The sequence below is a fragment of the Plecotus auritus genome (genome assembly GCF_963455305.1).
Source record: "Plecotus auritus genome assembly, chromosome: 5".
Classification (NCBI taxonomy): Eukaryota; Metazoa; Chordata; class Mammalia; order Chiroptera; family Vespertilionidae; genus Plecotus; species Plecotus auritus.
The window spans coordinates 156549338-156562742 of record NC_137776.1 but is presented as its reverse complement, the minus strand read 5'-3'; the positions used below and the strand labels follow the sequence as shown (position 1 = coordinate 156562742).

Here is a 13405-nt window from a genome sequence, read left to right as displayed (position 1 = left end):
GTGAGTGAGTGTTTCTCAACCCTGATTGCACAATAACATTACCTGGAACCTTTAAAAAATATACAAATACCTAAACCCCCCCTCCCCCAAGAATAATTAAATTGGAATCTCTGGAGGTGGAGGCCAGGCATCAATATTTGTTGAAAGCTGCCCAGGTGATTCTGATGCACAGTGAAGGTTGAGAATCACAACTTAGGTTTTATGGCAATCACTAGTGGCCTGGTGCACGAATTCATGCACATTGAAAGGAAATTAGCCCTAACTGGTTGGCTCAGTGGATAGGGCGTCGGCCTGCGGACTGAAGGGTCCCAGGTTCGATTCCGGTCAAGGGCATGTACCTTGGTAACAGGCACATCCCCAGTGGGGGATGTGCAGGAGGCAGCTGATTGATGTTTCTCTCTCATTGATGTTTCTGACTCTCTATCCCTCTCCCTTCCTCTCTGTAAAAAAAATCAATAAAATATTTAAAAAAATTTTTTTTTCCATTATATGTTTACTAGTAGCCCTGCGCACGAATCCATGCGCCAGTAGCTCTCTGCCACCCTCCTGTAGCTCCCCCCCTCCCCACTCCACCCTCCTCATAGCTTGCTGCCCTTCCCCCTCCTATAGCTCTCTGCCGCCCACTTGTAGTTCATTGCTCCACCCTGCTGTAGATCCATGATCCGGTCGTTACATAGTCGGTCGTTACGCCTCGTGGCATAAGGGATAATTAGCATATTCCTCTCTTACTACATAGGATTTTATTTAGTTAGTTTTAAATATTTAGTTAGTTTTAAAAATATTTTTTATTGATTTCAGAAAGGAAGGGAGGGGGAGAGAGAGATTGAAACATCAATGATGAGAGAGAATCATTGATCAGCTGCCTCCTGCACACCCCCCACTGGGGATCAAACCTGCAACCCAGGCATATGCCCTTGACCAGAATTGAACCTGGGACCCTTCAGTCCACAGGCCGATGCTCTATCTGCTATGCCAAACTGGCTAGAGCTAAATGAAATTTTTAAAAGTTTAACATCATTATTCTTAAATTTACTTAAAATAATGCCCAAGTGAGAACAAAGAAAAATTAAAAACAAGAATAATAAGGAGGGAGGAGAAACCAAGATGGCGGCATAGGTAAACACCTAAACTACTGCCTCGCACAACAATATCAAAACTACAACTAAAAGACAAAAGGACACCATTCAGAACCACAGGAAATCTGGCTGAGTGGAAATTCTACAACTAGAAGAAAAGAGGAAAGCACATTGAGACTCAGAGGAGCTGCAAAAGGCTGAGGTACGGGGACTTGCACGCAGAGAGGACGGGCGGCTGTGTGCATGGGCGGCTGAGTGCGCGGCTGGCTTTCTAAAGCAGGAGGGGGAAAAAAGCTCCCGACTGCACTGAACTCCAGTCCCGGGTGAGACTCTGGGAAACCAGATTCATTCGAGGGGAATCTGGACTATCAGGAAAAGAGAAAGCACACCAAGACTCGGGAGCTGCAGAAGACAGAGGTCAGAAGGCGCGCGTGTGCGCGCGCAGAGAGGACTGACTGCTGAATGCACGGGTGGCTGAGTGCGCAGCTGGCTTTCTAAAGCGGGAGGGAGATGGAAGCTCCCGACTGCGCTGAACTCCAGTTCCGGGCAAGTTTCTGGGAACCCAGACTCATTCGGGGAGAAACTGGACTGCCTGGCAGTGGACGAAACTCGAGGGCGGCTTTCTCTCAGAGGTGCTTGCAGCGATTACTGAGGGACACTGAAACCCAGGGGCCTCATAGGGCAGGGCTGACGGGAAGCCAAGGCTGTCGGCTCCACCCTGAAACTCCGCCCCATCCAAGCTGAGCACAGAGGCTTTTGCAGTTTTGCAAGTCTTGTCCCTTAAGGGTGTCTCCAGCACAGAAGTTCTCCCAGCATAGACACAGCTGATCCTCACAGCCAATTGGCCTGGAGGTCAGTTCCTCCCAGTGATACCAACAACAATCAAGACTTAACTACAACAAGGCTGAGCACACAGTCCACAAAGGTAGGCTGGACACCTACCACACAAAGCCACTCCACCAACTCAGGGAAGCAGTGAAAATGCGGACACAAAGAAACAGATCACAAATGAAAGAAATGGAGGAAAGCAAATGACTGGATAGAGTTCAAAACCACGGTTATAAGGTTTTTCAAGAATTTCCCAGAAAAGGCCGATAAATTTAGCGAGACCCTCAAGGATATGGAAAAGGACAACTAGAAATTAAACATACACTGACTTAAATAAAAAATATTATACAGAGACCCAACAGCAGACTAGAGGACCGCAAGAATCAAGTCAAAGAATTGAAATACAAAGAAGCAAAAAACACTCAGCCAGAAAAGCAAAAAGAAAAAAGAATCCAAAAATTTGAAGATAGTTTAAGGAGCCTCTGGGACAACCTCAAGCATACCAACATCCGAATTATGGGGGTGCCAGAAGAAGAGAGAGAGAGCAAGATACTGAAACCTATTTGAAGAAATAATGACTGAAAACCTCCCCCACCTGGTGAAAGAAATAGACTTACAAGTCCAGGAAGTGCACTGAACCCCAAACAAAAGGAATCCAAAGAGGACCACACCAAGACACATAATTAAAATGCCAAGAGCAAAAGACAAAGAATATTAAAAGCAGCAAGGGAAAAATAGTTACCTACAAGGGAGCACCCATATGATTGTCAGCTGATTTCTCAACAGAAACTATGCAGGTCAGACGGGAGTGGCAAGAAACATTCAAAGTGATGAATAGCAAGAACCTACAACCAAGATTACTCTACCCAGCAAAGCTATCATTCAGAATTGAAGGGCAGATAAAGAGCTTCACAGATAAGAAAAAGATAAAGGAGTTTATCACCACCAAACCGGTATTATATGAAATGCTGAAAGGTATTCTTTAAGAAGAGGAAGAAGAAGAAAAAGGTAAAGATAAAAATTATGAACAACAAATACATGTCTATCAACAAGTGAATCTAAAAATCAAGTGAATAAAAAAGCTGATGAATAGAATAAACTGGTGAATATAATAGAATCAGGGGCATAGAAAGGGAGTGGACTGACAATTCTTGCGAGGAAAGGGGTGTGGGGGTGTGTGGGAAGAGACTGGACAAAAAGCGTACACCTATGGATGAGGATAGTGGGAGGGAGGTAAGGGCAGAGGGTGGGGTGGGAACTGGGTGGAGGGGAGCTATGAGGGGAAAAAAGAGGAACAATTGTAATAATCTGACCAATAAAGATTTATTAAATTAAAAAAAAATAAAAAGAATAATAAGGAGGGACTATCCCTGATGGTATTGAAGCATATCACAAAACACAGTAATTTAAACATCGTGGTACCATACCATTACTGGCTTCAGTTATGGGAGATGATTAAAGCTTAAGTACTTAAGGATATTTTCTTAGTTGCCTCAGTATTTAAGCAAGGAAAATTTATCAACCTGAAAAAGTAAAATAAGACCTTTTAATGAAGATTCAGATTAGCCAACATTGACTTTATGCTTAAGAGCGGGGCCCACCCCGGCTGGTGTGGCTCAGTGGTTGAGTGTCGACCCATGAACCAGGAGGTCATGGTTTGATTTCCACTTAGGGCACATGCCCGCGTTTCAGGCTTGATCCTCGGAGGCGGGTGGCGGGTGGTGGTGGCGTGCGGGATGCAGCTGATTGATGATTCTCTGTCATCATTGATGTTTCTATTTCTCTCTCCCTCACCCTTCCTCTCTGAAATCAATTTTTAAAAAATTAACAAAAAGAGAGACGGGGGTGGGGAGGAGGGTGTCATTTGGCTGGCTCTGGAGTTGTCATTACTTCAACAGTCATATTCCAGACTGACTTCCCAGGAAACGACTTTGGTGTATCCAAGGGCTGGCCCTAGCCAGACTGGCTCCCTTCTAAAGCAGTCATTGAAATCTGTAGAACTGTCCTATTGCGGTGTCTGATACATTGTGAAAAGGACAAAAAATTCACTGTGTATGCTCTTTAGTGAAGACCAGTGAGACAGAAGGTGTTGTTTTTTCTCTTTTAGGGTGAAATAGTTAAGAAGTATACTCAGTTCAATCCTAAAACCTATGAAGAGAGGATTAATTTAATCTTACAGATGTGTGTAGAAGCTGCAGCAGAAGCTGTAAAACTTAACTGCAGAATTTTGGGCGTAGGTAAGATTGTGAATTACATGTTCGAAATGTTCATTTTAATATACAAAACTTACTGAGTCCTGCTGCATGACCGAACATCAAGTCCCTGTCTATAGATGGCTCCAGGCCCTGTCTATGGCCACCAACCAGCGTTATGGGAAAAGCATTTGTTTGTACTGTATATCTGGGAACTATAGATTTAGCTCAGGACTGTTTGTCATTTCTTTGCAATCCTTGGTAATGTTTGTCTTAGGATATGTTGGGTGAATTTGTGTTCCAAGCCCTGAAAGTCAGCACACTTTTCTAAGATTGCTAATTAGAGTTATTTTGCCTGTGTTTGTGTTTGTGGTGGAGCTCAGGTATTTCCACAGGTGGCCGTGTAAATCCTCGGGAAGGAGTTGTGCTGCATTCAACCAAACTGATCCAAGAATGGAACTCTGTGGACCTCAGGACTCCCCTGTCTGATACTTTGCATCTCCCCGTGTGGGTAGACAATGATGGCAACTGTGCCGCCATGGCGGAAAGGAAATTTGGTCAAGGAAAGGGCCTGGAAAACTTTGTGACATTTATTACAGGCACAGGTAAGAGTAGGGGTCGGTTGCTTCAGGAGCTAGAGTGTGTGCTGGGGCACACCTTTAACACTTAGCCAGGCAGTTTGCAACTTGCTTTAGCCTGCTTGAGTAGGGCCTGAAAGTGAGCCACACAGGAGAGCTGATGGTCAGTTCAGGTCATTTCTGAGCCTTCTAAAATCTCAGGAGCTTGTCAGAGCTATTCAAACCCCTTACTCCCCAAAGTTTCAACCCATACTCCCCAAAGCTTCTCATTCCCCAGCTTTTCCTCCTAGTGTGTTTGGTTAGTATATTGTTTAACCCGTTACCCAGTTCCCTAAGCAGCAAAGACCTAGTATATTTTGCCTTTAAATGCCTTTGACAAATGCCCCTTGCGCAGCCCCCTGGGCCCTGGGTGAGTTCTGAGGTAGGTGAGATAAAGGCAAGCCCTTTGAGCTGGTCAAAACAAACCACCACAATTCTTTAAGAATAAGGTTTGTTCAGCTCCCTCTAGTACTGCCATCTGTACTGGGAACGTGGGCTGCTATTCAAGACCACTGCCAACTTGTGTGAGTGTGTGTGTGTGGGGGGGGGAGCGGCGGGGGGAGGAGGCTGAGGGATTAATGGGACCAGAAAATGCCAGGAAGCTCTTACTAATATTCAGATAAAGCATTACCCTGGTTGTTGCAAACTTTTGCTTTAGTTTCCAGAGTTCCAAAAAAGTTGCCAGTTTAGTCATTGCTTTAGTGCAGGGATGCACTTTTTTGGAGTTGCCTACTCTGCCATTTTTGCTGATGTCCCAATTTGTTTTTTAAATGAGGAAACCTCAGCTAATACATGGTCTAGCCAGCATTTGATCCTAGATATGCCCAACTTCAGCACTTGGGTGCTCTTAAACTTACATTATACTGCCTCCCCTTTAAGCTCTTATACTTCTTCTCTTAGTCTTGAACACAGTTTCACAAGTCTGGCTATCATTTCCTAGCACAGAGCAGTAAATAAGCTGCAAATGAGAGGGGTGGGAGTTGAAGAATAGGTGCCACCAGAAGTAATAGATGGCGGGAAAACTAAAACGCAAAGCCTGCTAAGGCAGAATGGCCTTTACTCCTCAGTAACTCCTAAACTCCATAACAAGACAGTCATTGATAGTCATAATTCCTGAATCAAACATTTTTAGACACGGTATTAAGAGGCAAAATCATATTCATATTCTGTTTAAGAAAGCAGGAGTTATTTGATACCTTAGAAAGATTGTCTGCCCCCAAAGCAGGGTCTGAGACAAGGATTTAGGTGTGGGTATTTTATTTTGGCAGTGATCCCGAGAAGCAGGAGTGAGTGAGTGGGAAGAGAGTAGGAGGAGAGTCACTAGAGGAGATATGATCAAAGTTGTCTTGAGGGCAGTGGGGGCTGAAATCTACTGGAACCTCCCCGAAAGCCTGCAGAATACCGTCCAGAATTGTCCACTTGGATCTGCTGGCTCCTGTCTTGCCTTGGTTGAGGGTTGCCTGTGGGCACTGTGCCTACATGGTCGACTGAGTCCTTTAGTGTTGGAGAAGCCTTGGGGAGAACAGTGAACAGTGTGTACTTGAAGTGGTCTGTCATCACAAGGTGAGGCTGAGCTTGCCAGAACTGTCCGCTACAGCTGTGGTTGAAATCATGGTGAGTCAAGCAGATGCAACACAGGGTATCAGAGGACCTGCAAAAATTATTCCAAATAAAGTTTTGGTACTTAGTAAGTTTCAGCTACTAGGAAAGTAGGCACTGTATAGAACCTCACATTCCAAAGCTTCCCTTAACAGATGAGGCATTGCCGCATCAGTATTCTGTCTCAAATGAAGAGCCACCTCAACGATTGCTGTCTCTCTGTAGGAATTGGCGGGGGAATCATCCATCAGCATGAATTGATCCATGGAAGTTCCTTCTGTGCTGCAGAACTTGGCCACCTTGTTGTGTCTCTAGATGGGCCTGATTGTTCCTGTGGAAGCCATGGGTGCATTGAAGCATATGCCTCTGGAATGGCCTTACAGAAGGAAGCAAAAAAGCTACATGATGGTTGGTTTCTTTCTTCTGAGGGATTAAAGAGCTGAATGATAGAAAAATACTTCAGAGTAGGTATTCCTAAGAGGCTGAACACTGAAACCAGAGCTCTTACCCTTTTCCCTTCCTAGAAGACAGGCGGGGCTCTCTCATACTGAAGCTCCAAAGCCTCCTTAGTCCTGACCCATGTCAGCACTCTTCCTCTGCGGGGGTGGAGGTGGACAGGGGTCCTGAGCTCCAGGGGAGTGGGGAAGATGTCTTTCATTTAAAAAAAAATTATATATATATATATATATATATATATATATATATATTGATTTCAGAGAGGAAGGGAGAGGGAGAGAGAAATAGAAACATCAATGATGAGAGAGAATCATTGATTGGCTGCCTCCTGCACACCCCCTACTGGGGATTGAGTCCACAACCCTGGCATGTGCCCTTGACCAGAATTGAACCCGGGACTCTTCAGTCCTCAGGCCAACGCTCTATCCACTGAGCCAAACCAGCTAGGGCTGTCTTTCATTTTTGTTTTCTCAGCCCCTAACATAGGGGCTTAATACATATCAATACACATTTTAATGAAGAATTAAATGGAGGAACATATTTTAGTTTTTGAATTCTAAAAGGTCTATTTGAACTAATGCTGTTTCTGGATGTTATAAAAAGATGGTTTCCATTCTAATGCACGAGGGATTTAATATTATATTATAGTGTCTCAGGTGCAGAGAGAATGATGGCCAAGAAATGTAGATGCATATAAAGACACCAGTGTTCCCTCCCACCTTCTCCATACAGTGAAGAGAGTGTTAGGGTGCTGTACTGAGAGGTCGAGAGTCAGAGGGTAAATAGCACTAGGGATGCGAGTTTGAATGGGCACGGGAACATTTCCAAGCTTGGGAAACAGTGGTGTTGGTGCATAAAGGCAGAGTATCATGTAGTAAGAGGTAAGCCAGAACTAGCAGCTAATGGAGAAGCCACTGAAAAATTTTAGGGAAAAGATACAGTCAGATCTGAATTTTAGATTCTTCACTGAATTGTAAAGTTTTGTTTCCTGGGAGGAAAATGGGAGCTGAATAGAGGATAGCTTTAAAGGGGCACTTCTATAGAGTGACTTCCAGTTTTCTGGTTGGACAAGATGGGGTTGTGGATATAAGACAAAGAACAGGTTTTGAAGGAAGGTAATGGTTGTGTACCAGTGGGATATCCATATGCAGGTGGAAATGCATAGGAGGCAGCCAGCTACAGGGGCCTGATGCTCAAGAGAAAGGACTAGACTAGAGGTAGGGATTTGGGAATCGGCATGGAAGTGATAGTTAAACCTCTGAACGGGAACTGAATGATGCAAGAGTCAAGAATGGAATCCTGCAAAACGGCATTGCGAGTAGGCGGAAAACCAGGAAAGGGTCAAGTCACAGAAGCCAAAAGGGGAAGTGTTTCAGGGTGGTTGTAGTCTGTAGTGTCAAATGCTGCTCATGAGTAAGAAAAAATCAGGAACGTTCTTTGGTTTTGGTCATGAGGACATTGCTTGAAGCCCTGAAATATTTTTTTCAACCTTGTTTTTATCACCCCTGACAAGGAACCTGCCTAGATGTTTTTCCTAGTCATCTCACCCCATGAAACTGTAATACCACAGATATGTTCTTTGTTTATGTTCTCTCTGTATAAAAAGATTCTTTGCCCTTAAGAATCAATTTCTGCCACCTCTTCCCCCGGGGGGCAAATGCCTATCTTGAAGTTCAATCAAATAGTGGAGGCAGAAGCGTAACTACACCGAGGAAGAGGGAAGAAGTGGAATCTGTTAGCACGAGAAAGGGAATGGAAGTAACAGTTGGGAATGCAGGGGAGAAAGGATGGTCCCTACAGAAAGGCCCTTGAAGAGGGGGGAAGAGATGAGTGCAAAGCCTGGCAGAGGACCCAAAGAGAGGGAACGAAGGAATGAAGGTGTGCGTGTACAACCTGCTTATAGTTGGGGGCTGAAAAGTAAAGGAATTCCTGCCTGTCCTTTATTTATCCAAGAGGTCAGAAATATGGAAATGTCTTGGACAGGTGAGAGTAAGGGGTGGGCAGGGAAAGAAGATCTGAGGAGGTGAAGCCTTCGAAGAGGAGCTATGAGGGCCTCCAGGAGATAGGAGACCACCAGGTGATCTTTAGTAAGCAGTCTGCATGGTTTAGCTTTTCTCTCATCAGAGCCCATGTGTAATAGAGAAGGAGGCAGGATGATCTGAGTTGGTGACTGGCAGAAAAACAAGGACTATAGATAACAGAAATACCTACTGTTGATTTAGCATTTAGTCTGGCGCCCTTTTAACTAAAAATACCTTATGGTCCATTATGTCATTTAATCCCTACAGTAATCCTGCTAGGATAGGTATTATTATATTACCCAGTCTCACAGAAAAGAGAAACATATGGAGGTAACATGAAGTGGACAGGGTTGTGCAGCTCAGAATGACAGAGCTGGCAGCTGAACCAGGTCTGTGCTATTTCTTAGGTGCTGCACCTTCCTGCCATGGAAAGCGGGGCCCTGGCCAGTTACACCACATTGCATCTGGGTTGGATAAGGAGGGAGAGGAGTGCAGAGGAGTCTGATGAATTTGCTGGGGGGCAGCACTTCAAGGACTGCTTCATATGGAAGTGAGACGTGGGAATGCTAGAGGGGGAGGAGGTGGTTCTGGTCAGAACTGAGGATTTTATAGTGAGGGACGTTTTGGGCAGTGTATAAGCGGGCAATGAGAGGGCAGCAGAGGCCTCTGGGGAATGCTTATGGATGTTTATGAATGATGAGCTTTACAAATGTGAAAATATTGTCTTCTCACTTGGGGGCTCGCTGCCCACTGGCACCGCTGTAGTCTTGGCCTCTCACAGGGCTGCCACAGCTCATTATTGACTGTCTCTCCTCACCTCTGCTCAAACAGAAGACCTACTCTTGGTGGAAGGGATGTCAGTGCCAAAAGACGAAGCTGTGGGTGCACTTCATCTTATCCAAGCTGCGAAACTTGGCAACGTGAAAGCCCAGAGCATCTTGAGAACAGGTGAGTGTCAGCTCCTGGCAGCTCTGCCAAAGGGGACAGGGCCTGAAACCACCTGGGGCTCCCCCAGAGGCTCACCTTCCCTCAGGACTGGGCTCTGGAGTGTTTATTCAGAGGTGTTTTTCCTGTTTACTGAGAGAGAGAAAGGGACTTCAACCTATTTGGCAGCATTGTCTTTTTAAAGCGGGTTTTTTGTTTCTTAGTTTAGTTTTACAACTATGAAGAAACAACTTGTTCATGTTATAGGAAATTTAGAGAAATACAAGTAAGGAAAAGTGTCACTTTCAGTTTTACTGTTTCAGAGATATCAACTATTAACATTTCCTACCAGTATTTCTATTTTTTTAATAGTTGAGACCATAAAGTACAGTACATATACCATTTTATACCCAGCTTTTTTCCAAAGTATCCCATGATTATTTTCTCAGAATAAATCATGAGCTTGGCCAGTATGGCTCAGTGGTTGAGCATCGACCCATGAACCAGGAGGTCTTGGTTCGATTCCTGTTCAGGGCACATGCCTGGGGTGTGGGCTCAAACACCAGTGTGTGTGTGTGTGGGGGGGGGGGGGGGGCGGGGAGTGCAGGAGGCAGCTGACCAATAATTCTCTCTCATCATTGATGTTTCTATCTCTCTCTACCTCTCCCTTCCTCTCTCTGACATTAAAAAAAAGAAGTCATGAATAGCTTTAAAAGTACGCTTCAGGTACTTTTTGTTATATAGTGTGGATGTTCCTGGCTGCTGGCTCTTTTCCATCTTCCTCTTGGGCATTTTTAATTTAGTTCTCTTCCTGAAACTTATTTTTTTATTTTTCTGTAGCTGGAACGGCTTTGGGTCTTGGGGTTGTGAACATCCTCCACACTGTGAATCCTTCCCTTGTGATCCTCTCTGGAGTCCTAGCCAGTCACTATATCCACACTGTCAAGGACGTCATCCGCCAGCAAGCCTTGTCCTCGGTTCAGGATGTGGACGTGGTGGTTTCGGATTTGGTGGATCCTGCCCTGCTCGGTGCCGCCAGCATGGTTCTGGACTACACAACACGCAGGGTCTACTAGGCTTCCCAGGAGTGGTCACTGACAGAGACTCTCAGGTTGTCTTTTAGATGTGCATTTCTTAAAAAGCAAATCTGAGATTTAAATTTGGTATTTGGCAGGTGACTTTGCAGAGAAGTTTGCGCTTGTAGTCTCCTCTTCCAAAGTCACCGTTCCCAACCCCCATTTTTGTAGATGCTGCTCTTCCTGGGGTCATTTCAGCTCACACCCTACAAATATCACTCACAGTTTTCTGTGTCAAAAGGAGCTACAATAGCCTTAGACCTCTAGATGTACCCCTCAGACTGGCAGGTCTTGCTTGGGAATGTGACTTTGATACTAGAGTTTGGATTATTAATCCTTCCTCCCTAAACTTAGATGATTGAAAGGGATCTAGTCAGCACAGAAAGAAATCTTACTATGAAAGGCTTAAGTGAACTTTTTAAAAAAAGTTTTATTGAGGTGTTTTTAAAGTGCCCAGTTTGATAAGCTTCAGTATATGTATGCACTTGTGAAACCATTACCACAATCATGATACTGGACATATTTGTCACCCCCAAAAATTATTTGTTACTACTCTCACAGAACCTTGAGCAGCTTAGACCCAGGGATCTAAATTACAGTGGCCTTAGTGACCTTGTCTTCTTAAGGACAGCTGAGAAACCACTAGGACTCTTACAGTCTCTGAAGGAGATTAACCATCTCTAAAGGATTGTTGCTACTGACAAGCAGACACCTCTCCCTTCAGTAGCCTTTCATACTACATTGAATATGGCCCTGGAGTGTCTTATCATGGCAGTGTTTGCGTCAGACCTAGAGCCCACATCTGTGAATCTGGATTCCGGCTAAATAAGATTCCATGCTTTCACGATACAGAGGCCACGGTTCTTGCTGTCAATTACATCCTGGAAGAAAAACTAATAGCCACCACTTATTAAGTGCCTACTGTATGCCAGGCTCTGAACTAGGTGTGCCTCAAATACATTATTCTAAATTCTTGCAGCCTGTGACATAGGTGTTTTAATTCCCATTTTAATAGAACCTCAAATTGTCTTAATGTTTAAACATACCTAAAACTATGTGGCTAGTGAGTCTTAAGAGACAGGGTTTGATCCCAGATCCCCTGTGCTTTTTCTGCTAAGCTATATAACCTCTATCAAAAAGCTTTCAAAATGTGAATATATTCTAATTCACTGCAGGCTATCAAAAGCTTTATTTAATAAGAATATCTCAGTAGTAGTAACTTGATTTATTCGTGGCATTATGTGTAAGCAGTGAATTGAATCAAATATTCCTGTGCTGTGTACATTTTAGGAGCACAGTATTTGGACTAGTGATAGGTTTCATGGGTACTTTTAGATGAGCTAGAAAAGCATATACATGTTTTTCAGATTGTTTTATTACTTTAGGAGAACTGCAAGGTTTCTATAATATATTGTTTCAGTATTAGCAATATAAAATAAAGTGAAGTAATCCATGTTACATTTGTCCTCCTTCCTAGTGGATTAATGTCAAAGAAAAAAAGTAGATTGATTAATTCTTAGAACTCTACCAGCCCTGAAATAGTCCAGGTCTTGGTTATTGTTGAAACATTCCCAATGATTCCTGGGAGGGAAGTAGTCTGCTCAGCCATCAGTGTCTGGGGTAAGATGGTGTACCGTAAACAGGCATCAGTTGTTCCTTCGTGAAATATGTAACCACTCTATACATCAGACAATTGCATTGCTACCTAAATATATGAAGGATGGTACTGAATCTAAAACCAAATCTTAGTTTTTATTAAATTCATGGGGAGACTAATATATTCCAACGTAATTATTACATATGGTTAATAATCATATCTTAATTTATTTTAATGTAAATATTTGTTACTGAGCCAAATTCTAAAGAAAAAATAAATACACGTCCTTGTGGAAATCCTAGCACTTTTATTGTTTTGTTCTTAAGTTAACTCACTACTTAAAAAACACTTGCCTTCCCAGAAGAGATTTACATTTTTGCATTGCTTACTTTCTGAAGGTCATGTAACTTCTTTTAGTCATCTAATATGGATTTCCTAACCAAAAGAAAAATAACTTTGATAATAGAAAGCATTATTAGGTAATATTTTAAAAATATATTGTGAAATGATCACAGTCTGTCACCATATAGAGTTATAGCATTTTTTTTCCCTTGGGAAGAGAACTTTTAAGATCTACTCTCAGAAACTTTCAAATATGTGATAGTTGCCGAGACCAGTTTGGCTCAGTGGATAGAGCGTCTTTCCTCCCTGAAGGGTCCCAGGTTCGATTCCGGTCAGGGGCATGTACCTTGGTTGCGGGCACATCCCCAGTGGGAGGTGTGCAAGAGGCAGCTGATCGATGTTTCTCTCTCATCGATGTTTCTAACTCTCTATCCCTCTCCCTTCTTCTCTGTGGAAAATCAATAAAATATATATTAAAAAAAATAATAAAAAAAAATAAAACCAAAGGAAGAAATGAATCCTTTAATAAAAAACAAACAAACAAACAAAAAAACAAATATGTGATAGTTATTAACTACAGTCGCCATACTGTATATTACATCCCCAATGAATTACTTTGTAACTGGAAATTTGTAACTTTTGACTCTCTTCACCTATTTCACCCACCATCTATCTAC

The 13405-nt window shown here is 43.3% G+C and overlaps 1 protein-coding gene across 7 annotated transcripts in view; it reads left to right on the top strand.

The window, feature by feature from the left end:
* GNE (glucosamine (UDP-N-acetyl)-2-epimerase/N-acetylmannosamine kinase) overlaps positions 1-13203 on the top strand; it is a 52192-nt gene extending 38989 nt beyond the window's left edge. For 4 of the 7 annotated variants that reach the window (XM_080671337.1, XM_080671338.1, XM_080671340.1 and 1 more), the window contains 5 exons: positions 4012-4141; positions 4480-4701; positions 6538-6720; positions 9621-9737; positions 10554-13203. In XM_080671337.1, the coding sequence (XP_080527463.1) occupies positions 4012-4141; positions 4480-4701; positions 6538-6720; positions 9621-9737; positions 10554-10789 (888 nt within the window). In that variant the 3' untranslated portion in view covers positions 10790-13203. The remainder of the gene's footprint in view (positions 1-4011; positions 4142-4479; positions 4702-6537; positions 6721-9620; positions 9738-10553) is intronic. The other 3 variants (XM_080671339.1, XM_080671341.1, XM_080671336.1) reach the window with 2 other exon arrangements.
* The last annotated feature ends 202 nt before the right edge of the window (positions 13204-13405 follow it).